The sequence below is a fragment of the Momordica charantia genome (genome assembly GCF_013281855.1).
Source record: "Momordica charantia cultivar OHB3-1 chromosome 8 unlocalized genomic scaffold, Mcharantia_2.0 BLBB01000008.1, whole genome shotgun sequence".
NCBI classification, from domain to species: domain Eukaryota; kingdom Viridiplantae; phylum Streptophyta; class Magnoliopsida; order Cucurbitales; family Cucurbitaceae; genus Momordica; species Momordica charantia.
In genome coordinates this window covers 23,706,979-23,733,139 of record NW_028275166.1, presented here as the reverse complement: position 1 = coordinate 23,733,139, position 26,161 = coordinate 23,706,979, and the positions used below count along the sequence as shown (strand labels likewise).

The following is a 26,161-nucleotide window of genomic DNA, read 5'->3' as shown; positions in this document are numbered from 1 at the left end:
AACAATTTTACCATGTAAACTTTGAACACTACTACACATCTCAAATGTAATTATTGTTTATTAAACACAACACTTGGCTGAGTAGAGAAGTGAAACATAGAGTCTGAAGGAGAAATGCAAGTCTATAACTCTAACGATCCTTGTATATCAAGTAAAGCAAATAACTATTAGTCAATCTAGAAATGCAAGTTTTGAGAACACCTCGACGCACATAACTATTTGTCAACTTAGAAATGCAAGTTTTGAGAATACATCGACCACATGAATCTAAGTATGATTGATGAGGATTCTACAATCGCAATACAACGACAGTCAATGCACCAATCTCAATATTTTTCCATGACAAACAAGGCATAACTTGCATGGAAAATTCCAAATAGATGAAATACTACAAGACTAGTACAAATTGAATTCCCTTGCAAAGAAAATGTGGGGAAAGGGACAAAGGGAGAAAATTTCTTTCCACCAACTCTTCCTCGGGGAGGTGGCCTTTTTGTTTTTTGTTTTCTTGTTTTCTTAATCTCAACGAAAGCAAAGTGTTCATATTCTAAACAACTAAACACATAAACAAAGACATTCTTCTCAAGAATAAAGACAAACGAAAAAACAAAATTTCTTCAACGAGGCAAAGGAGAGGCTCCAACAAACCGAAGGCCTGAGTAGCCATTTGGGCTTCTATAAGAGACCATTTCTCTCTTAGACCAAAATTAACACCTCGAGATGTGAGTTCCATGAGCGGAGGAGGCCTTCAAATTTCACCAACAATTTGTTCCAACTTGTGTAGTATCTTTATTGTTTTACAAGACAAAAAATGAACCACAAAAACAGAAAAAACTTCCAACATTGAAATCATTAAAATCTAAGGCAACAAAACACTACACAAGGAACTGGATGAGACACAGCAACAAAGAAGAAATATCAAAGAAATCTACTTTTTGGTGCATCATCTTAAAATTTGGTCCCTTGAATGCCACTTGGAAACGTTGAGATTTGAATGATATCTTTTCTTCATGCTTTGAGTCGACCAAATAGATGAACATGCCTCTTTCTTTTTTTTTCTCTCTTTTGAATTTGTTGCCCAAAAATGAACACTTCCAAACATTGGTAAATAGAGAAATGGCACATGCAATCTCGGTTGAACAAAATTGGACAGGTCCTTCCGCATGGCCGCCCGCCGTTGGTCATTTTGACCAAGCCCTTCACTTTTTTCTTTTCTTTTCTTTTTTTTTTTTTTGTTCCCCTGTTTCATGATTACCACCATTTGAAAATTTCTGCTTCTCGACCAAAATTAATTGACGAGTCACGTCAGACCCGTCATAGAGATGTCGATGTGAAGATGTATCAAAAACAAATCATAGCAATTACACAAAATCAATAATAAAAAAAAGTGTTTTAATTAATAAATAAAATTGAAAACTCATAAATAACTAACAAAACATCATTATTTGTATTTACATTCATATTTCGTCAATAGTTTTGTGAAAATAAAATATTGATTTCTTAGATTAATGTCCAATCCTTCACTATATGCAAATATTGATTAGAAATGTTGGACATCTCCATCGTTGATCTCATAATCAAGAGATTAATCAATAATTTAACGGTATTTATTGCAATTAATTAAGGGTTTGGGTGGATTATCGATACAAAGCCCCACAAACGAAGTGTTAAACAAAGACCAACTTGAACATTAAGGCATATATTGTCGACCAAAAAGGTCGAAGGTCCAAATCCCCTACTCCCCACCCCATATATTTTGTTGGACTAAAAAAAATGAAGTGTTAGAGAAAAAACCCCAACAGTGACCAAAGAAAAGCATGGGGTTGGGGTTTGAAAAGAAGAGAAGCATACCAGAGAGGCAAAAAAGCAAACGCCCTTCAAGCAGCGAAAGAGTTCCACTTCACGTATCAACTCCTGCGATGGTAAGAAAACTTAAAAAAACGAATCCACTAAAAGTAGCTGCTGCAATTAATGTTCTCAAATTAATACCGGACATGGTAAATAAGATCATAAACTTTTCTTGGAAAATTCTGTCAACTGACTTTAAGTCGTAAGAGAGTACTACTCAAAGAATAGAATCATTGTTTGGAAGCAAATCTTAGTCCTAGCGGCCACAAGTATCTGAAAGCTTTGCAAAAAGATCACCGTTGTCTCCAATTACAAGTGCTAGTGTTTATACTTTTAAAGAATTGTTTTGTCATCAGTTTGACAAGTATTTATGTGCTTTACATGAAACAAATTTATGAGGAAACTCCACCAAGGAGCTTGAAACTAGTCCCGATGGAGACGCAAAAGAAAAGAAAATGCCTGCTCACAATATGCATGTTCTAAATATTCAAATAATATTGCAATCAAGGATCGAGTGGACCACCGTAAAATCAAATTCTCGGAATTGATTCTCCCTTTTTCTTTTTCTTTTTTCTCTGGAGAAAGGGGTGGATGAATTTTTGCAATTATTGTTTAGTTAAATATCACTCTTCTGACTTTTGCGATGGTATCATTCACAAGGTTCATCAGCATACTCATTCTATCCTTTATTGAATAACAAATTAAATATGTCAGTACAAAAAATCAATGTCCAAGGATCGTGTAAGCAAAACAAAAATTTACTTTACAGTGTCTAAGAGGAGAGACTCATCTGCAATATAGAGATATCTATAAGAATGAACAAGGTCAGAAATTCATCACTGGGAAGGAAAACTGTCTGCCGTGCAATAATCATCCGGCCTCTAGAAAAATCGTAATCAATAACCTGAAACCACATAAATTTTCATTAATCAGTAAAGCATGGATTTTTATCTATGCATCATTCGACAAATAAATTATAAGACAATTTGCCAATGTGAAAGTACAGACTAGATTCAACTAGAACTCACTAGGGGTGTACATAAGGGGCCAAATAACCAATCTGCCCGACCAAAACCCACATCGGTCAGTCGGTGGTCGGTTTGGGAGATTCCCAAACTGTCAGTCGGTTGGTCGGCCAGGGGAAAAGCCGCAAAACCGACCAACCAATGTAGTTTAAATTTTACATGTATTAAAATTATTTTAGGGTTTCCCTATCCCACGCCCGTCCCTCCCTTATGTCCTCTCTCCCTCGTTTCCGCCAAACCACCTTGCAATTGCCATAGCAAACTTTTTGCATCGGTGGCCAGCGCAACCCAAGCTGCCCCCGGCACCACTGCTCAGATCCTTCTACAATTGTAAGGTAGTATATATATATATATTGATTTGTCGAAAATCGGCCCGACCGACCAGTGAACATCCCTAGTTGATTTCCATTTCTGGACAGTCAGTCAGTGGAAAGGGGTCGGAATGGAAACTGACCGTGTGTCGGCCAGCATCAGTTTGGGCTTCAAAACCGACCCAACTGACCTATGTACAACCATAGACGACTCACACAATTATGCAATAGAATATGACGAGACAAGTTATCGGGCAACGTATGATAAAGATAACAATGCTACCATATGTCATCTATCTCGGAAACCATAGGACCCACAAAGATTTAACCCACCTCATATAGACAAACCAATCAGAAAGAGAACAAAATAAAATAATAATACAAAAAGATAAAATATAAGTTCGTAAACAAGAACAATATTCTTTTCACTCAATTCATTTTCTTTGGTGGTCCAACATGTATTAAGATGCGATGTATGTATCCACGTTCATATTTTAAACCAACACTTGAGTACGAAGAATGGTGCATACATAAAAACAAATGAATTACCTCAACCAACTTTAGTTGGGCGATTTGGGGCATAACACTGTGCCCTGAACAGCATTCCGCTGCAACATGCAACCCTTCATCCATCATTACATGGCAAAGGGATATAATTTAGACCTCAGAAAGGACCAAATCTAATCATAGTTCTTCATCTACATAATTTTGAGAAGACTTCATGTCCACTACAAACAATAAGAAGAAGAAGAAGAAGAAGAAAGTTATTACTGATTTTTGAAAGAAAATCTGAATTAAACAGACGAGTGAAACAAAAAGAGAGAAATCAAATTTTCATTAAGACAAACGAAGCGATACAAGTAATACAAAAGAGTAAAGCCCACTACAAAAAGAACTGTACAAAGTAAACAAACTATAGACAAAAAATATTCACATTATTAGTGATAAGAGACAAAAAGACAAAGGATAGTGACAGAACTACTTAGAGAAAGACATTAAATCTAACCAAAGCGCACACCTCTCCAAAGACTTACAATACCTCTGAAAGTATCCTATTCCTCCCAAGCCAAATATTCTAGAGAGTAGCAAGGAAAGTTGCACACTAAAGAGCCTTTCAAAATGGTAGATGAGAGAGACCACTATAACATCAAATGACAACCTATTATGAGCCAACTCCAAGCCAAAAATCTCAATAAAGAGTATGCAAACTAGCAATCACACAAAACATGTTCCGAACTCAAAAGCAAGAGTATGCAATAATGGAATTGACATTCCCATGAAGGACATGCTAGGTCAAAAATTTGACCTTCTCAATTATTCCAGCCTTCACAAGGATGAAAACTAATCACACAAAAGAGAGAAAAATGATATACAAGAAAACCTCTCCAAAGGGTTGAGAGTTATCAAATGGACATCCCCGTTCCCAATACGAATAAACAAGACCAGCAAAGAGAGTAACAGCGAAACATCATAGGCTTCCCTACTGGACAACGGGCACTAAAAATTAATGTTTCATCAGGTACAATCTCCCGCACAAGGAATGAGACCCAACACAAATTTCAAAGGGGAAAGATGATAGAGCAAAGGGAAGCAAATATCTTTATGTTAGTTTTGAGCTACGAGACTATGGACATTCACATTGTATATTTCTACTTCTTTTCATGTATTAAATATTCATGTTTCATGTTTCGACATTAAATGACCATGATTTTCTTCTTAAAAAAATTACTTCTATACATAATTTTATTTGTTTACGACTTACGTACTCACTTCACTAAGTTGATACCTTCTCGCTTCTCACCTTAAGAGCAGTTAAGAAAGAAACTTGTCTTCTTAAAATGTTATCTTCCAATTTGAAAACATAGTTAGACATTGAACTATGGTTTTATTATTTGATAAGAAACCATGCTTTCATCGAAAAGAAATGAGAGAATATATGAGGGGATTACAAAAGATAAGCCCGATAAAAGGGAAACCACCTATAAGAACAGATCCTAATCCAAAAGAACAACACCAAACTAGTAATTACTAAACGTCTTAAACACCAATAGCTAAAGAGAGGCACTAAATCTAACCAGCCCCAAATTTCACCCAAGACCTCTCGACTCTCCTAAAAATTCTGCAATTCCTCTTAATCCACACCCCACAAAATGGTTAAAAAACAAACCAGCCATACGGATCCCTCTGTCCCAGAAAGGCATGAACAACAACACTTCTTCCGACATTACCCTACAATCCCGAAAAACTCCAAGAACCAACTCCAAATATGCTAGGAAAACTAACGCCTTGCAAAGGACACATCACTGCAAATCCAACAACAAAGAAGAATGTCTCTTAATACGGTCCATGGTATTGACTTTCCCATACAAAATCTGTTAGGCAAAGGCAAAGAACTTGATCTTCTTCAAAATTTTAACTTTCTAGAGGGAGAAGAAAAGCAAGGCGTTAGTGGGGGGACAATGAAACACGCCGTAGATGAAATAAATAGATGGAGAGTTCCCATGTGACCCAGCAAAGACCCAAGGAAATAGATGGAGAATTCCCTCGTGACCCAGAGCATTGAGGCCACCAAATGCAACCTCATCCTCGAAAGGTGGTATAAGCAAGGGAATAAGAGACACCCTGTCACCCACTCAACAATCCTCCCAAAAATAGGTTTCATAACCTTCTCCAATAGAGCAGGACACAAATTGAGAGAAAAAGGGAAAGACAGGGGATATAGCCTTCCAAGGGCATTTACCAAAAATCTAACGACCACTCGAACCAAAATTAAAAGGACACAACTCATATTTACTCTAGATAATCCTATGCCAGGGCATTAGGTTCTTGGAAAAAACACAACAACCATTTAGCTAACAAGGCCTGGTTTCTAAAACTCATATTCCCAACTCCCAACCCCTGCCGCCTCCAACAGCTTCGAAACAATGTACCAGTTAAGAAATGAGATCCTCCCCCTCCTCATCCCTCCCGCAGAAAAACCCCCTCGTGATTTTATCCAAACATCTACAAACGAATATCGGGATTTTAAACAAGGACAAGAAGTAATTTGAGATCCCTAAACACATCTTGAATAAAAGGGAGTCTCCCTCCTTTAGAGAAAAAAGCTCTTTTTCGAGAAGAAAGACGCCTTTAAGCTTTTCTGCAACCGAAGTTAAAAAAAACCAAACTCTCTAAATTATGGCTTAAAGAGAGCCTAAGGTAAGAAGACGAAAAAACTCGGACCTCACACCCCACCAGAGAAGCCCAATGCAACTATGGTAAAGACCATATAAGATCAACTTGCACGTATATGTACCATTATGTGGCTAGATCATTCAAAAAATGCAGGAACAGAATTCCTTAGGACAGAAGACCAACAATAAGAATTGAACATCCTTGTCCGCACACCATAATCACCATATGGTCAACTCACATTAATGCAATAACGATTCAATTCAACAATATAGCAATTATGACTCCTTTAATCCTATTTTAATACATATAAATTTATCAGGCACTCTTCCAATTTTGATAAAACGAAATTTATCCGACACTCTTGACAAGTACACATCTTGACTAATAATAATCAATTGCAAAATATAAGACCTCAGAGATGATAATTTTTTGGGGCAAAATACGCTTTTGATCCCTAAGGTTTGAGCCAAGTGTCTATTTGGTCAAAGTGATACTTTTAGTCTTTAATGTTTGAAAATGGTTGAAACAGTCCCTTGTTTAGTTTGACCATTAGTTGACTAACAGAAAAATGATGTGGCAATGTAAGGTGAGAAATTATAAATGAGTTGGCAATTTTTAATAATTTTATATTCTTTTTTTAGATTACATGTCTTTTTTATTTTATAATTTTTCCTCTCCTCTCCCTCCTTCCCCTTCTTTCTCTTTCTCTTCCTCTTCATCCTCTCCAACGGGATTTTTAGTTTTTTCTCTCTGTTCTCCAACCTTTACCAACCACAAACTCTTTTCCCCAACTAGACTGCTAGGTAGAGAACTTAAGAAAGTTAAAAATTATGTATTTGCAACTTTCACGTTCTCCGCCATTTCCACTTGCCATAACCTTCTTCGGCCACTATGAAACCCAAAACTTATTTCACGGCTTGAAGCTTCGGCTAAAGCTTTCATCCCAAAATTTGGTCTCATTCCACAATCTAGGAGAGTATAGAGCAAGGAAATGCAGTCGATTGTGCTAATTAGCTTACGGGTTCCTCCCGAATTTCAGGGACAAAAATCGATTTTTCAATGAAATTGATGTGGTTAAAATAGCGACCATCTTCTTTTTCAAGTTTTAATTTGTAATTTCAAGGCATTTAAATTTTGGGGTTTCTATACACAAAATTGTCGGTTCATTTCAATTTTCTCACCTCATTTTGCCACATCATTTTTCTATTAGTCTAAAAATGGCCAAACTAATTGAGGACCATTTTGAACCATTCTTCAAACATTAAGGACTAAAAGTATCCTTTAAATTGTAGCTAATGAAAAGGGAATAGGAGCATTTACATCAACCAAGAGCTAGAACAATAACTCTATCAACAAAAGGGTTCAAAAGGAAGGGATTTATCATTGAAGACCCTATTGTTCCTCTCCCACCATAAACTCCAAAGAAAGAAAAGTCCTAATGAAATGAACCTAGAGTGTTGCTCTTTCTTTTTTGAAAGGACGACCAACCATGAGACTGTTAAGGAAAGTTGTAAGATGGTTTGCAAGGCAGTTTTCCACCCAAAAGCTGTGAGGATTCTTTTCCAAAACCGTGATGCAAATCCACAATTGGTTTCCCTGTGTTTCCAAGACCCTGGAACAAGGGTGGCAGCAAGACCCTGGAACAAGGGTGGCAGCAGTTGGGGGAGAGGGCTAAGTGGGGCAGCTTTTTTTGGAACCTGTCTTGTGTGTTAATTGCTCCATGACTGAGCTCCTAACAAAAGAACTTGATCTTCTTGGGATACTTGCCTTGCCAAAGGCTCGAATAGAGGGTGCAGGAGGGACATCTCTTGATGGAAGTCGGAAGGTTGAAAACAGATTTTGTGGAAATGTTTCTTTTGGCATCAACTGGCCATAACTATTTATCATCGAGAGGGGGAGGGACATACTCGCTTAATATGTGTGAAAGACGCATCTAATCTTCAAACTCCTCCTCCTTTAAAGGTTGCGGAAGCTGTATTCCTAAAAGATTGTAGATTTGGACCAAAGATCAGCTATTTTGGCCTCCTTATTCATAGTAATGGCATATAGTCACGGGAAAAGGAGGACCAATGTCCCAGTATTAGCCATCTATCATTCCAGAAGATGTTTTGGCTCCTATCTCTCACCTAGCATTGAGCATTATCCTTGATGATGTGTGTTTGTTGGAGGATTGCAGTCCATAGGCCATCGTACGAGCAGAAGCAAGTGGTTGGCCATGTTTCAGAGGATGTTCCCATGTATTTAGCCGATATGAATTTCCTCCAAAGTTGGTTTTTTCTGTTATGTAGCGCCAAAACCAGTTGGAAAGCAAAGCACGATTGCTATTCTTGATATTTCCAATTCCAAGTCCCCCTTCATCAATGGGGATCCAATTCCAAGTCCTCCTTCATCTATGGGGAGCTGTACGTGTTTCCAATTGATGTGTTGTTGCTTCCCATTTGTACTCAATCCTTCCCGTAGGAAATCCCTAAAGATTTTTCCCATCTTTTCAGTAGCTGGCCTTGAGAGTTTGTAGAGAGATAGGTTAGGAAGGACGGGCACGGATTGGGAAACGAACACGACATGATACAGACATGGCGACACACCAATTTCTAGGACACGGACACGTCAGGGACACGTTTTCTTTTTTTTTTTTTAAATAATATATGTGTATATATTGACATAATAATACTTCTAAATAAATTAACCATAAAAATAATATTTAAGAAATATAAAAAGAAAAAATAAATACTCCATCCAAAAAGCATAAACATAATACAAAACTATTTAATATTTTTTAAAAAATAACTTATCTAATTTAGAAGAAGTAGATATATAAAGATAGGTCTTTTTAACACAATATAAAGTGTGGTTTGATTAAAGATTAACCATTAAACATATGATTAAATCACTGGTATATATGGGAAGATTTGTGGGAAGAAGAATACTGCCATTTGGCTGTTTCATGCAATACCTTAATGATTCTAGAAACTGTCTTGTGAGGAAGTACACTACTGCCATTTGGCAGTTTCATCGGGGGCTTCATGGGTGATACTCAGGTCGATGTGTATCATGAGGGCTTCTTCATTCATAATGGATGAAGGAAGCTCGATCATAGCCTATATCATTTTCTTTGACCTTTATTTTTAATTCCATACGATCCCTGAAACTGGACAATACCATGGAGGTTTCCACATAACCTTAACATTTATTCCCTATATAGGGTACGACATTATCATTCCACGGATGGAAAGGAAGATCTTAAATGATAATCCATCCCCCATAGAAAGAGACCTTGCTATCGGAGTTTATGTTCTTAGTGCTCCAATGGAAGAAACATGGTTTGTAGGATCCAATGGTTTGCCTGTTTGTTTGTTAAGAGTAATCACCTGCAAACCGTCTACGCATCTAAGGAGGGCTTTGTCGGCATGTATAGGACTTAAGGAACAGAAATCACTAACGGATTCTTGTATGATCCGAAGGATAGAGTGTATTTTGTCTCCTTATCAGTATTGATAAGTTTTTGGTGGGGATTCGGTGGCTCATTGAGAGGTAGAAAGGTCTGTTTTTGGTGGGGGTTTGAGGTGGGGGTTTGAGGTCTATGGCTTCCGAGACAGTCTGGATTTGAGCTTAGGGTGCCCATGTGTTCTATTTATCAGTGGAAAATCAAGGATAAGATTGTAAAAAGCTTTCCAACCTTCCTTTCCAATTCCCAATCTGTTCTTTCCCCATTGTTATCAAGCTTGTTGATTTCAATCCAATAGCCTCTTTTGTTGTTAAGCTTCTCCGGCCAAAGAACATAGTCACCACTATGGTTTTCTTTGAAGAACTTGTGGGCGAGAGGAGAGCCTAACAACAAATTGAAGGTGGCAGAAAGCCACGAGATGGAGGCCCAAGTTAGGGAGAGAAAGTTAAGTCCCTGCCAATCTCAGACAAACGGCCACAGCATCCCCTGAAATATTCATTGACCTTGATGGAGAAGGTTTTCCTTTCTATAACTTTTCGAGCAGAATAGTTCCAGTCACTCATGATGGTAATGGGTGGTTTGTGTAGAGGGTGCCAGAGAGGGAAAGGAGAGGGAGGTTAGGAGGAGGGATGTCCATGTTTTTTTTTGGGATAAAAGACAAACACTTTCATTAAAAGGAACACCAAAAAAACAGCCTAAGGACAAGGGACAAGGAGTCCCTCTCCAAAACACTAAAAAAGAAGAGCTCCAATCTTGAATGATTTGAGAGAGATTACAAAAGAATTTTCTGTTCCTATAGCACCACCAAGAGGCTGTAATAGGCACACTATCACAAAAAGAATCAAACGATTTTGCCTTGTCTTCAAAAGAGTGACTATTCCTTTCTAACCATAATTGTCAAAGCAAGGCTCCGAAGCACAATCCCATAACTCTTTGCATTTGTCTTTGAGTCTCCACCCTTGGAAACACTCTATCAACCACTCATCAATCCTTCTAGGAAAGCACGTGGATATGGAGAAAAAATCTAACAGTTTCTGCCACCCCCTTTTAGTGAAATGACAATGCAAAAAAATATGGTCTACTGTTTCACCGCTGACCGAACAAAGGCAACAAAAAGATGGTGAGAGAATCCACCCTGGGCATCTTTTTTGAAGCCGCTCATGAGTATTCAAAGCTCTATTAGCAAGAGACCAAAAAAACAACTTTATTTTCTTAGGGCCGGTACTCTTCCAAACTCCCTCAATCAAAGTACCCGGGGATCTTTGGAATAGTCTCCATCATTTTTAAGAAGGATTATTTTGTAGAAAACCGCCCATCTTTCTCCAAAGTCCAGACCACACTATCCCTCCCCTCTCCTAACAGCACAGGATCCAAAATCTGTACAAGATTATCCCATGAGGTTAGTTCCCTGTCAAAAAGGCCTCTTCTAAAGCCCAAATCCCAGCCATTTTGTTTTGAATTCCAGCAGTAGTCTAAGGTTGCCTGTTGTTTTGAAGAGACTGCATAAAGGTCTGGAAACACATGCACCAAAGAGCTTTCTTCAATCCCACAATCCAACCAGAACCGAATACGGTCCCCCTTGGCGGCTTTGAAATGCAGAAATTTCTGAAAGAAAGTACTCAACTTTGCAATATCATGCCACGGTGTTCCCCTGGCTCTTCCAATAGGATCAAGAGACAACCACCCCCTTGTGTCAATCCCATAGATACTGTCAATCACCCTCCTACAGAGGGCCTCCTCCTCGTTCATAAACCTCCACAGCCATTTAATCAGCCAGGCTTCATTTCGTTGTTTAAAGGCACCGAAACCCAAACCACCAAGCTTCACTGGTAAAGAAGTTTGTTGGGTGGTGGAAGGGCCGAGGGGTTGGGAGAGGGATGGCGACGGAAAGAGCAAGTTTTTCCTCTCTGTTCTCATATAGTATGTGTAAACAAATCTAGAAGATGATAATTTCACAGCCACTCTCTCATATTTCATGGTAGCAATAAAAAAAAAAACATCAGGACTATGACCCAAACCTGCAGCACCTTTATAATGGAAAAAGAGATTCGAAATAAGCACATTGAAGAGTAACAACGAGATCCTAAAAACACAAATCACACACTTCTACAATAAGAGAGATAGAAAGAAACAAAGAACATTAGAGAAAAGTAGACAAATAGTTGAGTGCAAATGAAAAAAATATGTGACATTAAGTAAAAACATCCCTATGAACCTTAAGCATGAAGTATACCTGGAAAGTGCAATAAAACTTCCTAGTTCAATGATCCACGACACCTAAAAAGAAAGGGGTAAACAGAAAATATAAACTATAATCAGTATAGATATAAGCAACTGGAAGGATTAATTCATGGCCAGAATTGAAGCTTAACATATCTACTCAAAACTCAAGGTCCGACACTCCACAACTTCTATATAGGTAGTAATAGAAAACCTCACTGTCCGTATTTATCTAAAAGCAACAAATATGCCAAGATAGAAGTATACATTAATTTTTAAAAAAAGAATCATATTGAACTACCTCCTTGAACGGCAATTACAAGGAATTTTCTTCTCCTCCAAAGGAAATTTGTAATTGTACGTAATTTCTTCTCCAGCAGATATGTGTCGTTTTGCATAGATGAAAATTTTCTTCTGACCCTCAACAGTTATAACTTTGGTGTAGCAATTTGGCTGCAAATAAGGTCCACGTGAGGTAGGAAAACAGTCTTCATTATCGCAAATCATATTAGTTCCTTAATCCTGAGTTACCTCACAAGAATGGTTTATAAATCGAGCAACACCCCCACGCTTTGTAGCATCAACCTATTAAAAGTTCATTGAAAAAATCATTCGCCAAGAGGGAAAAAATCAACCTATTAAAAGTTCATGAAAAAAGATAGGGGGTAGATTACATGGAACAAAATTAATATCACTTTAAAAGAGAACCACCGACCATCTATACTAACCACATAAGATAGTGCTAGAAAATAATAGCTACAGGGTATAATATTAATAAATTTTATAACCAGTAATATTCACAAACAGAATTTCCAGTTTACACAATTCACCAAGGAAAAAATGAGATGATTTGACTAAATAAACAAATCCAAAGAGAGGTTTGGAGTATATGTTATACTGACCACATAACCATCGTCAAGTCTAAAAAGATAACTGCTGCCGATTCCCATCTTCTCATACTGGCGTTCTCTTATATCAGATATCTGCCAAATCAATGAATTTAATTCATAGTAATGACAAATGGTAAAGGCACTAATGCATCTATGAATAGATCAATTTTTAGAACAACTAATTAACAAGCAGAGATATTTACCTGGGGACGGATTAGCTCCCCAACATATTCAATTACAAAATCTTCCGCTTCAATTGGCTCAAGGGCAACTAGACCCCAGTCATGAATCTTACTACGTTGAAAGCGTAGACGTTTTTTCCTCGCCTGAAATATACATACATATGGTAGATAGTCAGAGAGAATAAATTATACTCCATGAAATTCATTATTCAATACCTTTAATTGAGATGCTTTTAAAAGGTCGGCACCATCTGCAGCAGCAAGAAGATTGCGCAATTTCACCCTATTTGTCCGTGCCGAAAGGCCTTTGCCATTTACCCAATGAGACGTACTGACCTCAGGGCCTAGTTGCTCAGAATTGAAATATTGAATACCCCTATTACGAGCTCTCTCAGCAGGGTTTGCTTTTAGTGACCATCTACGCCATTCCCAGCCATTGATTGACGAACGAGCGCAGCCATCAGATCTAATAGAGAGATTTAACTTCCTAGATTTATCAGACTTTAAAGCTTCAACCTTCTTACTTGCTGCTTGTTTGGTAACATCGCTAGCTATTCTCAAGGCCTTATTACGAGATACCGAAAACTCATCGATCTTCTGCTTCCTTTTTATCTTCGGTACATTGACGGCTGCATGCAAGAATAGATGGTAAAATAACTTGAGAGAAAAATGAAGATGACAAAAAAAAAATGACAGAAATAAAGATACAAAGATTAAACAAATCAAAGAAAATGTTAAGAGGACTCTTACAAGGCTTTGACTGGGCACTCACTCCACGATCGCATTTATTCCGCATAACCTTATCAACATTTTTGTGCTCCAAAGGTTTACCTATTATTCTTCCTTTCTCATGTTTTGCAGAATTCTTCTTGGCATCATCACCTAAATAGAGGACCAGTGGGTAATCATGTACGCAGAATGGTCAAAAACACTTGCAAGTTATAATATAACAGAAAATGGTATACCTTTAACTATAGGTGATACTTTTAACTTTTTTGAGCCACATATTGTTTTCCCAGAGGAATGGCTACTGGGTAACGTAATTTCTGCAAGAGCTCGCTTGCAAGGGGCATTAACAGACAAGTGCTTTTGCCTTTTGTTTTTTGCAATACTTTTAAGTGTCAAAGAAACAACCTCAGTGTCAGTAGTCTCACGCACATCTACAGAGACATTTTCTTTCCTCAACTTTTCAAAAGGTTGATTTCGAACAACAGGGCTAGCCACAGTAGTACAATCTGAAGATCCTAACTTTTTCTTTGATGACTTCTTGCGGTAATATGTATAATTACCGGTTACAAGGGAAGACTCCAAGAAGCCAGAACTACGACAGTGTTTTGATCCATCCCTTAATTTTTCTGGTATTTTAGAGGCTTCGCCACCAAAATATGCTCCTTCCTAATGTGAAAAATAATAAAAGTATCAAGCATGTGCGAATAAGGGGATTCTTCAAAATTTTCATTAAAAGACCCAAAGAAACTAGACATTCAAATGAAGAGGCGGCTGTCTTATGAGAAATGAGAAATTGAGGTAAGGAAAAAAAATGAAATCACACCATACCACAAATCCAGGATTACTATGTTTCTTTGACGCTATCCATGATGTAAGAAACTGACAAAAAATCTCATCTTTGTATGATGATGTCCATTCCTTAAGAACAACGTCATGTAATTTCTGCCTGCATATTGCAAGCATAATGTATCCTTCGATCTTAGGAGAACACTTCTTCAAAATTGAAGGACGAAATTTACAACCAGGAGATGGTATGAGAAAGGTAGGATTTTCCTCAAGTCCAGGTGCTGGCAACTCATTGGTTTCATCATCAAAACCACAATCTTCAGTAGTACAGATATCTTTGAACACTCTAGATAATGAATTACCAGCAGAATTCAGAGGTGTATCCTTAGATGGATTTTCCTCTGGGAGTGGAGCCAGATAAAACCTACGTGAATCTCTATCTCCACATGTATCAGTATCAGTATCATTTGAATCACAGTGCAGTTCAATATAGGAGTCAGAATTATCAGATATATCAACTGCAACCTGCAATAATAAGAGAACTCTCTTTAGATATTCAGAATAGGAATGATTAGAGGATAAATTATTTTCAGATCTTCTCAAAAGAATTCCACAATATTGGTTGTTTTTAATTTTTGTTACTTTTCTTTGGGAGTGTGGGGAGGAGGGGGAGTGTTGGGGTGAAGAGTTAGAAAATCAATGAACGATAAGATATCTCCCTCTAACCACGGTCCTAGGAAAGAATAATCCAATAGGCATAAACATAATCTAGTGAGAAATTACCAAAAAAAAAAAGACTTCAGATAAAATAAAATAAAAACTCCAAGTGGAAACTAAGAAACAAAAAAAAAATCAAAAATTATGTGTTACCCTTAGAATGAAAGGAATATCCAACATACCTTATTTAATTTGACATCTGATGATGAGTTACACAAACTCCTCACTTCTTCCTCAAGGATATCTCGAACGTATTCAATTAAAGAAACCTTTGCAGAGGAATGAAGCTTCTTTTCCAAGTATTCCAGAATGCATTTTAAATCTTCCTTTGGCTTATCACAACTAGAATGGGTTGTTGGCCTCGAAGACTTATGTCCAACAGGAACTGACAGATGTATAACAGGTGAGCGCACACAGTTATCTGTTTGTGCTCCCCTAAATTCAAAGCCAAATTTGATATCATGAAGAGAAGAATTTTTACGGTATAAAGCCTGCACAATAAACGATATGTTAATATAACAATTAACATATATTCATTTGTAGAAGCATATTCTGAACAACGTATACTCTCTAAATACATAACATGGCCACTCATCATAGGACTGGCTTAGAAAAGAATTATTCAGGTTACCAACCAAACTTCAATGTTGTTCAAACTCCCTTTGAAGCTCAATTCAGTACCAACTACAACTTTTAATAAAGTACCACTGGACTTGAAATAAATATTATTGGACCAAAGCAGCTTGCAAGGAGACCATGAAGCTTCATTTATCAGCCATAACATTCTCAAATTATATTTAGTATGAATTTTGCATGATCTCTTATGTATAAGAATTTCATTAATCAAAACCACATCAAAATGGAATGATCTCTCGAAGTCCGTACGACAATAGCAATTGAGATTAAAGAAAATCCACCTGATTGGAATTGATCGAATAAGGGTACTATTCAACCGCCTCAAAGAAAATGACAAGAAATAAGACAACTTCCACTAAGATAGATGAACACACTAAAAAATCGACACAGCATTATAAGAAAAACCAACTTATATATGAAATTCTCATTTAAAAGAAAATGAATCTTCAAAAAGTTGATTACATGTAATCAACCACTTAATACAAAACTGTATAGATGTATTGGTCCATAATAAATCATATCAACCAGGAATAATCTTCCTAGCAGGCACTCCCTGGTGTCAACTATAATCACCAAAATACAGCCAGAATAGAAGAAAATTATGCTCAGTGTGCAGACTTACAACTTCAGTAGATACTTTTTCAATCTTCCTGACATGATCACTACGTTCACTAGAAGCTAAATTATAGTGACTATGAATAGACCAAAGTCTTTTCCTCCGCCACACAGATGAATACTCCGCCACGATATCATAAAAAACAGCGTTCCAAGCTACTTGTAAGGAGTAGTCAGAAAGCATTTGACAAATAACCGCATGCACCTCCCGAAAATTTTCAACACTGCCAACCAATTTAAGAGACTGAACGGGAATAGAATCAGTAGAAACTCTCTCAGGAACATTGACGGAGCCTAGCGCTTCTGGCATAGAATCAGCAGGACTATTGCCACCTCTAGTAACTTCTGACTGCCAAAATAAAAGATTATTACCTATAAAACAAAATAGAAATATGACAATACACTGCTTTTTTCTTTTCTTTTTCCGTTTCTCTTCATTACCATTCTGCAGTCTAAAGAGCAACCCTTCATAGTCTGGTTGGTTTGTTCGACCTTTAACTGTTTTTCAGATTTCTTCATGGTAATAAAACCTGCAATGATGTTACCAACAATCTCATCAAGTACCACTTTGCGAGCTGCTTTCATTATTCCAGAGTGCAGCAGGGATGAAACTCCTTCAGAAGTTTCAGATATAAATTTCAGTAAAGAGATACTCTCATTGGTTTTCGGATCAGATGAGAAGAGAGGTGGAGGCATCTCAACTTTCCTTGCATTCACCGCAGAAAATAATGTGAAGGGTCCAAATTTGCTTTCAACATGGTATATCTACATCATAAAACATCAACAATCCAGAGTAAGAACAAATAACTGAACAATTGATGACATTCAGTTATATATTTAAAACCAAGACGGACAATAAGATCAATAAAATAACTGAATAACTGATTACATTCAGTTGTGCAATCAAGCAAAGATTAAGGTTGAAAGACTATTTTTAAAATTTTTAAAAACATATATATATATGTATATGTGATTTACATAGCAATCAAGTAAAAACATGTTTTAGTAACCACACTTCAAAAGTTGTAATCTCCTACATTCTTATAGTGTATTTTCACATATGGCTTGTTTTTTAGAATAACTAAGCTGTTTTTCCTTCTAAAATCCCGGTCTTCTTTATAGTGTGATTTCGGAATCCACACAACTATAGTTCTCAGAAATGATTTTGCAAAGAGAAGCACAAAACTGTTTTGGAAACTCTCCCAACCATAGTGCTCTTGACTGTTTTGTTCAAGGGTGGAGGGTGTAGTTAACTGTTTTTTTTTTTTCTGAAAAGGTACTTGCCTTTCAGATAAAAATGAAAGAATACTTGAGGGGCATACAAAAGGAGAATCCAAGCAAAAGGAGTCAACCTACACACAGGGGCCCCAATCTAACGAAATAAGACCTAACAGATAATTACAAAAGTCCTTAACTACCGAGGCCCAATGAGAAACATGAAATCCAGTGAGAGACCAAACCTCTCCCCAAGATCTCTCTAGCCTCCACCCCTCTAAAAATTCTATGGTTTCTCTCTACCCACACACCCCATAAAAAGAGTTAACTGTTGGGGGTTCTCTGTCCATTTTTCTCTCATAAAAAGAGTCTTGAAATTCTTATTACTTTGATACGGAAATTCTCCTGTCCAAAAAAGATCAAAGTCTTTTTTTGGAGCATAGCGTACAGAAGCCTAAATACCCATGAGAAATTGCAGAAGAAGCTTCAAAATTGGATGATTTCTCCTTCGGTGTGCTCCCTTTTGCCTTAGAAATGAGGAGAACATTGATCATTTGTTTCTCCATTGCACTTTCACGTCAAATTGTTGGTTTTTTATAATGAGGGAATGTGGCATCTCGGGCTGTCTTCCTAAAAAGGTCGATGATTGGCTGATTGAAATTGTACATGGTGGCACTATAAAAGGGAAAGCGAGGGTTCTTTGGAGTTGTACTGGGAGAGCTTGTTTTTGGAGTATATGGAATGAAAGAAACCAAAGAGTCTTCAACAGACACCTCTAAACCTTTTGATATTTTTTGTGAAAATGTACAAATTACTACGGCATCTTGGTACCTTACCTATAAGGAGATTCTTTTGTAATTACAGTCTAGCTTCTCTTTCACGAGATTGGCAAGCTGTAATGTGGTAGTTTTTTAGGGAGGGCATCCGTTCCCTTTTGTGAGGATCTATTATATATCTCCTGTTTCTTATTAAAAAAAGGGTCTTGAAATCATTTAATTTGGTCAGTGATTCTTTTCATTTATCAATGATAAGTGTTTCTATAAAAAATGCAGTCAAAGTGATAGCTAGGAGTCTATGGTTAGAGAGTAACAATAGAATTATAAATACTAAAAAACAATGGGAGGGTATAAGAAAGATTTGGCTAGGTTTCAATGTTCTTCATGTAGTTCTCCCTATAAAAGGCTTTCTGTAGGTATACTAATTCTGTAACTAAATCTAATTAGGGTGCATTTTCATAAGTCACAAATACAGGAGGTTTTCTATTTTTATTGAAACTTTAAAAAAGGTAAAAATACATGATCTGAAAATCACTTAAAATTATTGGTATTGGGTTTCAAAGTGAAGTCCAATCCAACATTATGCATCACTTACCAAAGTCATTAGATATCCAAGAAACCAACACCGAACAATGATTGGAGATGTTCTTGAATTTCTGTCATGGTATATTATTCCCTCAGATTTTTAATATAATAGGACTAGGGTCTAGACCGGAAGATTTTAGGCTGGGATGTAAAAGGATTGTCATTGTAGTTTAAGTTAACATACGAGAAGGATTCTATTTCAAAGTGAGTAATGGCATCAAAATCTACGACAATATTTTCTAAGATTTATGCAAGTTAACTATGCACAATGAGCACAAATATAAGATTTATGCAAACATATTACCATAACTGAGTCCTTCAAGTATCCATGCTGATGCCACGAATATAATTCTACAAGAGAATGCGGTCCATGTTTCCTCCCTGTTTGATCCTCATATAACCAACATGTTCCTTCAACTGACTGGAAAAAACAAAAAAGTTTAGAAAAGAGACATAGTTTTAAGTACTTCAGAAAGCAAGGGTGTTCTGTATAATTTTCTGAGGTAGTCAACAGGCAATGATTACCTACCGGTGGAAGATTTGTAGTAATGTAAGATGCTCTAGAATGTGAAGCCTGTTTACAATCACCATTTCCATATTTGAGACTTGGAGAGCCAGATTGCAACTCATGACAAAGAGTCTGTGGATCAGCATACTCCACCAAACCCTCTTGCCTATGCACAGCCAAATCATTTGTAGAAAGATTAGAATGAGCCGCATTAATACCCATGTTGGAGATGTCCACACTGAAATATGCAAAACCAGTTGCAACATGTTCGGGAAACTGCTTAAAGTACTTGAGTGGCACAGGACTCAACTTTGTGCCATTTATAACAGGATATACAAAAAGCTCATCAGGCAAGAAACCGGTAGATAAACCTTCATAAAGCTGTTCCTGATAATAAGGGCCACACAATTGATCTTGCGCATTATAATACATCCAACCACTTGCACAATTAGGCAACGAATACCCAGAGAAACCCTTATCCTGAAATGAGGAGCCCTCTGAACTGCAACATTCTGGAAGATCTGGGCTAGTGCCATTTAACTGGCAGCTCATATCAACTGATGAATATGAACCCTCTTTTTCATCAATACCAATGCAACACGAAGATATGCAAGCAATATCAATGCACCTGAGTTTTTGTCAATACAAAGGAATAAAAATGAGAAAATGTTGGAAATGTGGAATGAAATGCAGATCTAGAAATGTTTAATAATATGCCGAGCAGATTATTATCACACATACTGAAGGTTGAGATACCATGCCTGACATGCAGATCAATCAAGCCAAAGCACCTTACTCTAGGATAGATGATACAGACACAGAAACAAGGAGCAGAGGGGTCTATCCCCCAACCACCTATCCTTCCAAAAATGCATATCCATACCATCACCCACATAACAAACTGAATAGAAATATCAAAGGAACTAAGACTGTACTTGCTCAAAATGACCTTATACCATAATGTCAAACTCTTGAGGAAAGCATCATAACACTTAGCCAGTTAAGGTCCGTGTTTTTGGTGCATCAAAGCATGATAGTCAACTTAACCATGAGGTTCAAAAAAAGCGCGGGTTTTTTCGCAAGGCACACTATATATAAAAATACATAAAAATATATATACGTAAACATATATGGAAATAAAGGAGTTATAAAAAATAATAAGATATAATATAACATACAAAAGCCAAATAAGAATCAAATATAATGTATTTTTGTTTCCTATCAAAAAACATATATATTATGTAACAAGGAAGGAAAGGGAGAGGGAAAAAATCAAAACGTGGGTGCAAAATCTTTAGTAATAAATAAAGATTCAGGGCTTTAGGCCCATTTACCAGCCAGTAGGACTTGAAAATTTTAAAAAATAAATAAATAAATAAAAACACTAAACGCAAGGATTTCTGGTTCAGGGTTATTAGTTTTAGGCAGCAGACTTGATAGTTAAAAAAACCCTAAACACAAGGGTTTCTGCATTTAGGGTTATTAATTTATTTACTTTGACTGAAGCCCAAAATGCCCTTCGAGGACCGTGTATATATTCAGCCATTGTTATAAAGTTGTGGCGTACCGTGTATATGGGTGCTCCATGATCAAGCATTAATTCAACAACTTTCATTGCTATATAGACATCCCTATGATGGATATAAGGCTTGTTGTCTTCCTACGATCTCTCTTAGAAGACGATACTCTGGGAGTTACCGAAAATGAAGTAGAAATGAACCAAGGTTGGAAATCTAGAGCTATAAATATCGAAAAATTAAAAATAAAAAAAAAACAGAGTTGGAATTCTAATTTCAACACAAATAGATTATGTCCTAAAGATTATCCAACCCAATCTTGTAAAAATTGTTTATCCGGAGCTACACCCAACACAAAAATCCTTACAAGGACCTAACCTTGCACTTGCAGTAAATCTTGGCTCCAAAATGTATCATGCCTTTATGTACCTTGAGCTATACACAAACATACATGTACATAAACATAAAAGTCGAAGAGAAGGGGGTAAGAGATCATGAACTTATGGATTACCTGCAGAACGAGTGGCCATCTCTGCTAAGCTGTGAAGACAGGGGAAAACAATCATATTTACACTCACAGCTTAACATATCTGGATCTTGATGCTGAATTTCAGTCACTTTACGCCTTTTTCTTGAAAATAAGAAATTGTCATACTCATGGAGAAATACTGTTGAGGAAACCATGTCTCAAGAATATACTGGGCAGAGACCTGTAATTGACTATTATTATTAAAAGTAAAAAGTCTGCAAATGAAATAAACTAGAAATTATGCAACATTAGAACTAAATCCTAGAGAATAATTAAGGTAAAACAAATATATAATATAAAGCGCACGGATGAAGTTCATAAAATGAAGAAGCCAAGTTGGAAAGTCAAGTGAACGTATAGGAGTAATTTCTTATATGAACACATAAAAATAATTCATAAAAAAAAAAAAAAAAAAAAAACTTTGATTGAGAACAAGTGAAATAATACAGAAGGAATGAGGACAATTCGAAAAGAAAGCTCAAACCAAAAGGAGCCAAAAATAACTAGCACACCCTAGGAAACAAATTACAAAAAGGGGCTCCAATTAAAAAAGAATGAGAGGTAAAAGACAATCCATAGAGTCCTTAGTAACGAAAGCCCAAAGAGATGCATTGAACCTAGCCAAGGTCCAAACATTCTTTCAAGAACTTACCTTCTCACTAAAGATCCACCTACTTCTCTCAAGCCAGATATTCCATAAAGTTGCAAAGAAAGTTGACTGCCAAAGAAACACCCTCTATCACGAAGGGAGATGGAATAAGACCTCCTCCATCATAGAACTGCAAGAACGGATGCTAGCCAAATAAACACCAAAAGATCCCAAAAAATATCCCAGATTGCTGAAGCAAACTGACAATCTCACAAGACATGATCCTAACTTTCCAAGAACTTTTCACACACACTACACTACTGCAGCCCCAACCCAACGAAGCATAAGACAGTCTGATCCATGGTGTAGGCCTCCCACGGGTAATCTGCCAAACAAAAAATCTGACCTCCTTGGGAATTTGAACCTTCCAAAGCAGGACATCTTTTTCACCTCCTAAAGTGAGAAAGTAGAAAGCACGAGACATGACAGGGATGCAATGCCATTGCCAATGTACCCTCGAACCCCCATCCTAATCCCCCTTAATTTATTCCTGGTCTCCATATTATAAGAACACTTCTCCACGTGATTCCATCGCACATTTCAACAAGATAATTTTCTAAAATATATTAATTATATTTTTAATCTAATATAATATATTTTATGATAAATTTTAAAAGAAATAGAGAAAAATAGAAACTTCAAAATTCTACAAAAGAAACAAGAATTATTACAAAATATTTAGCATAAAATAAAATTCATATAAATGAATAGAAATAAACGATATTTGAGAGTAGAAGTTAGAAGCAAAAGCGATGAAGTGAAAAAGAGCCAAAGAGATAAACGATATTCGATCTTTGTCATGACTCCAGTTCCATCTTTTTTAGTCTATTTACCCAACTTTCATTCTTCTCCTCCTAATTTATCTCTCCCACATCCCCACCCAATCTCCAGCCACTTGTTCTCCTAATTTCACTTTTTCAAATTTGTCATCCCACTTCTTTTGCAAAATAGGAAAATAAGTATCCACTTGGATAGGGAAAAAGTAAAACAAAGGGAAGTTTGAGTTTAAGACGTAGGCACCAAGGTCCAAAAATGTCTGCAAATGCCTAAATTCCTAAAATGGCAAAAGTTCTATACATTAGAAGAAGCTGGAGCCATGCTCATGATGAGAAAAATGTGGTGGGAATCTTTCATATACTAGAAAGACGATAAAGATCAAAGGAGTAAATATGGAGATATAGCCTAAGAAGCAGTAAGATATTAGAACCTCGAAGATATCAAATTACTCTTACCTTTTGACGTAAGGTTTAAGAACTGAAGAATTGAATTCAAAAGTAAATGAATAGACAATGTATCTTTGAAATAACAGAGTTATGAAACACATTAGGCAGCCATCTTATCATACATAAATAGGGTCATGACCATTAGTAAACCAATGAAAGACTATAGGGGAAGTGTGGTTGCTGATTTGCTCTGGGTCGGCACGCCCCGACCTCCACAAATGAGAATGTTAAAGGAGAAGACTACAAAATACTTGCAAGGGAAGAACTGAGAACTGATGTTTGTCAAGCACACTACCGAGCTTACCAATATCATTTCAAAATTAGATCTCTTTCAAGTTTTTATCATTCTATTAGCCAATTCAATGTCCACAAAGCCTACCAAACATTAACTATCTATAAATAGACATGACTCACATCGAAGAACTTACCAAAGTTCATTACAACTCTTCCTCCTTATTTTGTAATTCATTCTGTTAGTTTGCTTATGAACGAGAAGCAGAATTTCTTTTGATGAGTCCATTTATTGACATGGAATAAAGAGATTGTCTTGGAAAGTTTTTTTTGTCTACTAGGAGAAGGTTCAAACATCAATACAGCTTATTTGATGTAAACTTCTGCATGAGTACTAAAAGTAGGGGGAAATCATCACATTGCCAGTTGGGTTAGTAGACCGAGAGGGGTCTACTCGAAGGGGGTCGCCGGTGGTTGTTGTGGCTCGCGGATCTGGGCTGCGCCGCCTCTCACGCTGCCGGATCTGGGCTCGTCGGAGGAGAAACTGGAGACCTGAGTCGCTGGTAGGATATCGCCGGTGTCGTCGGAGCTATGGGTCGCCGGAGAAGAATAGTGGGGCTGCTTGTTTAACGAATAAGAAAGAAAAGGAGGGGTGGCCGCTGGCTTAAGGAGCGTGAGAGGAAAAGGAATAGATAGGCTAGGTTTTCATGCTATTTTCGATAACGCAGAATCAAGAAACAAAAAAATGGCGACACGAGGGATTGCTATTGTATGCAAGACATACCTGGAGATGGCCGCCGGAGATGGTCACCTTCGCCGCTGGAGAAGGCCGCCGCCGCCGGAGATGGTCACAGAGAGAGGGGGAGGAGGGCCGTGGGTCGTGAACTGAACTGATCGAAGAGGCAAGAGGGGACGGCGCAAGCTTGTTTTAAAAAGGAAGAGACCCTACTGGATTAATAAGCAACCGAACCGAACGTATTTGGTTCGGTTCGGTCCGTACGCCTGTTCTAACCAAACTGAAACGAGTCGAACCGATGCGAACTTTCACCCCAAGTTCACCCATACAAGAGTGAGGAAGAAAAACCGATAACTTACCACTTTTGACGTTCATTCTTCCATTTAGAAACCAAGGATTGTTTTCCAAAATAGTTGAAATCTTCCTTTTTTTTTTTCCTAAAAGTCGATGAAAAATAGAATTTATCTTTTTTTTCAAATGGCTATTTATGGTGCGTTTGGTTGGTCATTAGAAAATAGAAATTTGAAAATAAGGGATTCAATGAAAATCAGAGTTGTATTGTTTATTTTCAAATATGTGTTTAGTAGCAGATTTTGTAATTGAATCTCAATTTAAAAAATTGTTCAACATTTGTTTAGCAATATATTTGTAAACTAGAAGCACTTACAAACTAAATTTTAGTTTAATCTAAAATTATATTAATTAATTTATTAACTTTTTTTTATGAATTTTGTATAATTATTATTTTACAAGGTTATATAATTTAGAATACATTATATTTTACATGTTTCCATTTTAACAAGCATAAAATGGGTTTATAATATGAAGTAATATATTTTATCAAAGTTTTTATCTTTCTAATATAATTCTGTCTCTTAAAATTTTCAAATTATGAATCTGAAAACACTGAAAACATAAAAAAGTCGTTTTCAAAATTTCTACTGTTTGGATCACATAATCCGGAAACAGTTTTCAGAAACAAATCTCAAAAATTATGTAAAACGCCAATTCGCTGAATCCATTTGATTCAGTGAATCTGAAGACAAAAACAAAATTCGAATTTCCAACCAAATGGGCCCTTAGGGACTACAAAGGCTAGAACGTCAAAAATAAGGGACCTACTTCTCATATGCTCCTGCTTACGAAAGACTACTATCCAAGTACTATGGGATCCCCACAACTTCAAAGGCAACCGATTATATTTATGGATGCTCACATTGCGTTTATTTCTGGTCTGGCTCAATTCTACTGGCCAAATCGATTCGAGTTCATGTATGATAGGCAGTTGTCATTGGTGCGAGGAAAGGTTGGGTGGTAACTACCAACCTTTGGGCAATTGAAAAAAGTCATACTCTAGCAAATTAGGATTAGTACACAACTAGCCTATTTTAGGATTCAAATTATGTAACGAACCTAACTTTTTAACAATTTACATTATAGGTGGAATCCATTTAAAAAAATTACTCATAGGTCATTTATAATATATGTTAAATAAGAAAAAAATAAAATCAAATATGAAATTAATTTTTATTTTGAAATCTCTAAATCTCTAATTTGAAAACCTAAAATCATGTCATGGAGTTTATTAGATTTTGGATATATGACTCAATACTT

The 26,161-nt window shown here is 36.7% G+C and overlaps 1 protein-coding gene across 8 annotated transcripts; it reads right to left on the bottom strand.

The window, feature by feature from the left end:
- Positions 1 to 723: 723 nt before the first annotated feature.
- SDG25 (SET domain protein 25) lies at positions 724 to 24,747 on the bottom strand. Of its 8 annotated transcripts, none has more exons than XM_022300200.2 (19): positions 24,596 to 24,747; positions 21,691 to 21,889; positions 19,684 to 20,290; positions 19,459 to 19,575; positions 17,020 to 17,343; positions 16,586 to 16,927; positions 15,510 to 15,818; positions 14,653 to 15,135; positions 14,061 to 14,490; positions 13,846 to 13,977; positions 13,312 to 13,724; positions 13,117 to 13,239; positions 12,926 to 13,006; positions 12,555 to 12,608; positions 12,325 to 12,476; positions 12,037 to 12,080; positions 3,734 to 3,912; positions 1,852 to 2,752; positions 724 to 1,274 (listed from the first exon to the last, which is right to left on the bottom strand). In XM_022300200.2, the coding sequence occupies exons 2-16, from the start codon at positions 21,861 to 21,863 to the stop codon at positions 12,059 to 12,061; spliced, it is 3,762 nt and encodes a 1,253-aa protein (XP_022155892.1). In that variant the 5' UTR covers positions 21,864 to 21,889; positions 24,596 to 24,747; the 3' UTR covers positions 724 to 1,274; positions 1,852 to 2,752; positions 3,734 to 3,912; positions 12,037 to 12,058. The 8 variants fall into 8 exon arrangements, with proteins under 8 accessions (XP_022155892.1, XP_022155893.1, XP_022155894.1 ...); XM_022300201.2 differs by having other exon boundaries at positions 724 to 1,271; XM_022300202.2 differs by having other exon boundaries at positions 724 to 1,240.
- Between the last annotated feature and the right edge of the window lie 1,414 nt (positions 24,748 to 26,161).

Coding starts and splice junctions, on each gene's coding strand:
- SDG25 (XM_022300199.2), bottom strand. CDS start 21,863: ATGGTTTCCTCAACAGTATTTCTCCATGAGTATGACAATTTCTTATTT. Junction 19,576..19,683: donor TTACTACAAATCTTCCACCG/GTAGGTAATCAT, acceptor TGTTTTTTCCAG/TCAGTTGAAGGAACATGTTG. Junction 13,725..13,845: donor GAGTGCCCAGTCAAAGCCTT/GTAAGAGTCCTC, acceptor TCTTGCATGCAG/CCGTCAATGTACCGAAGATA.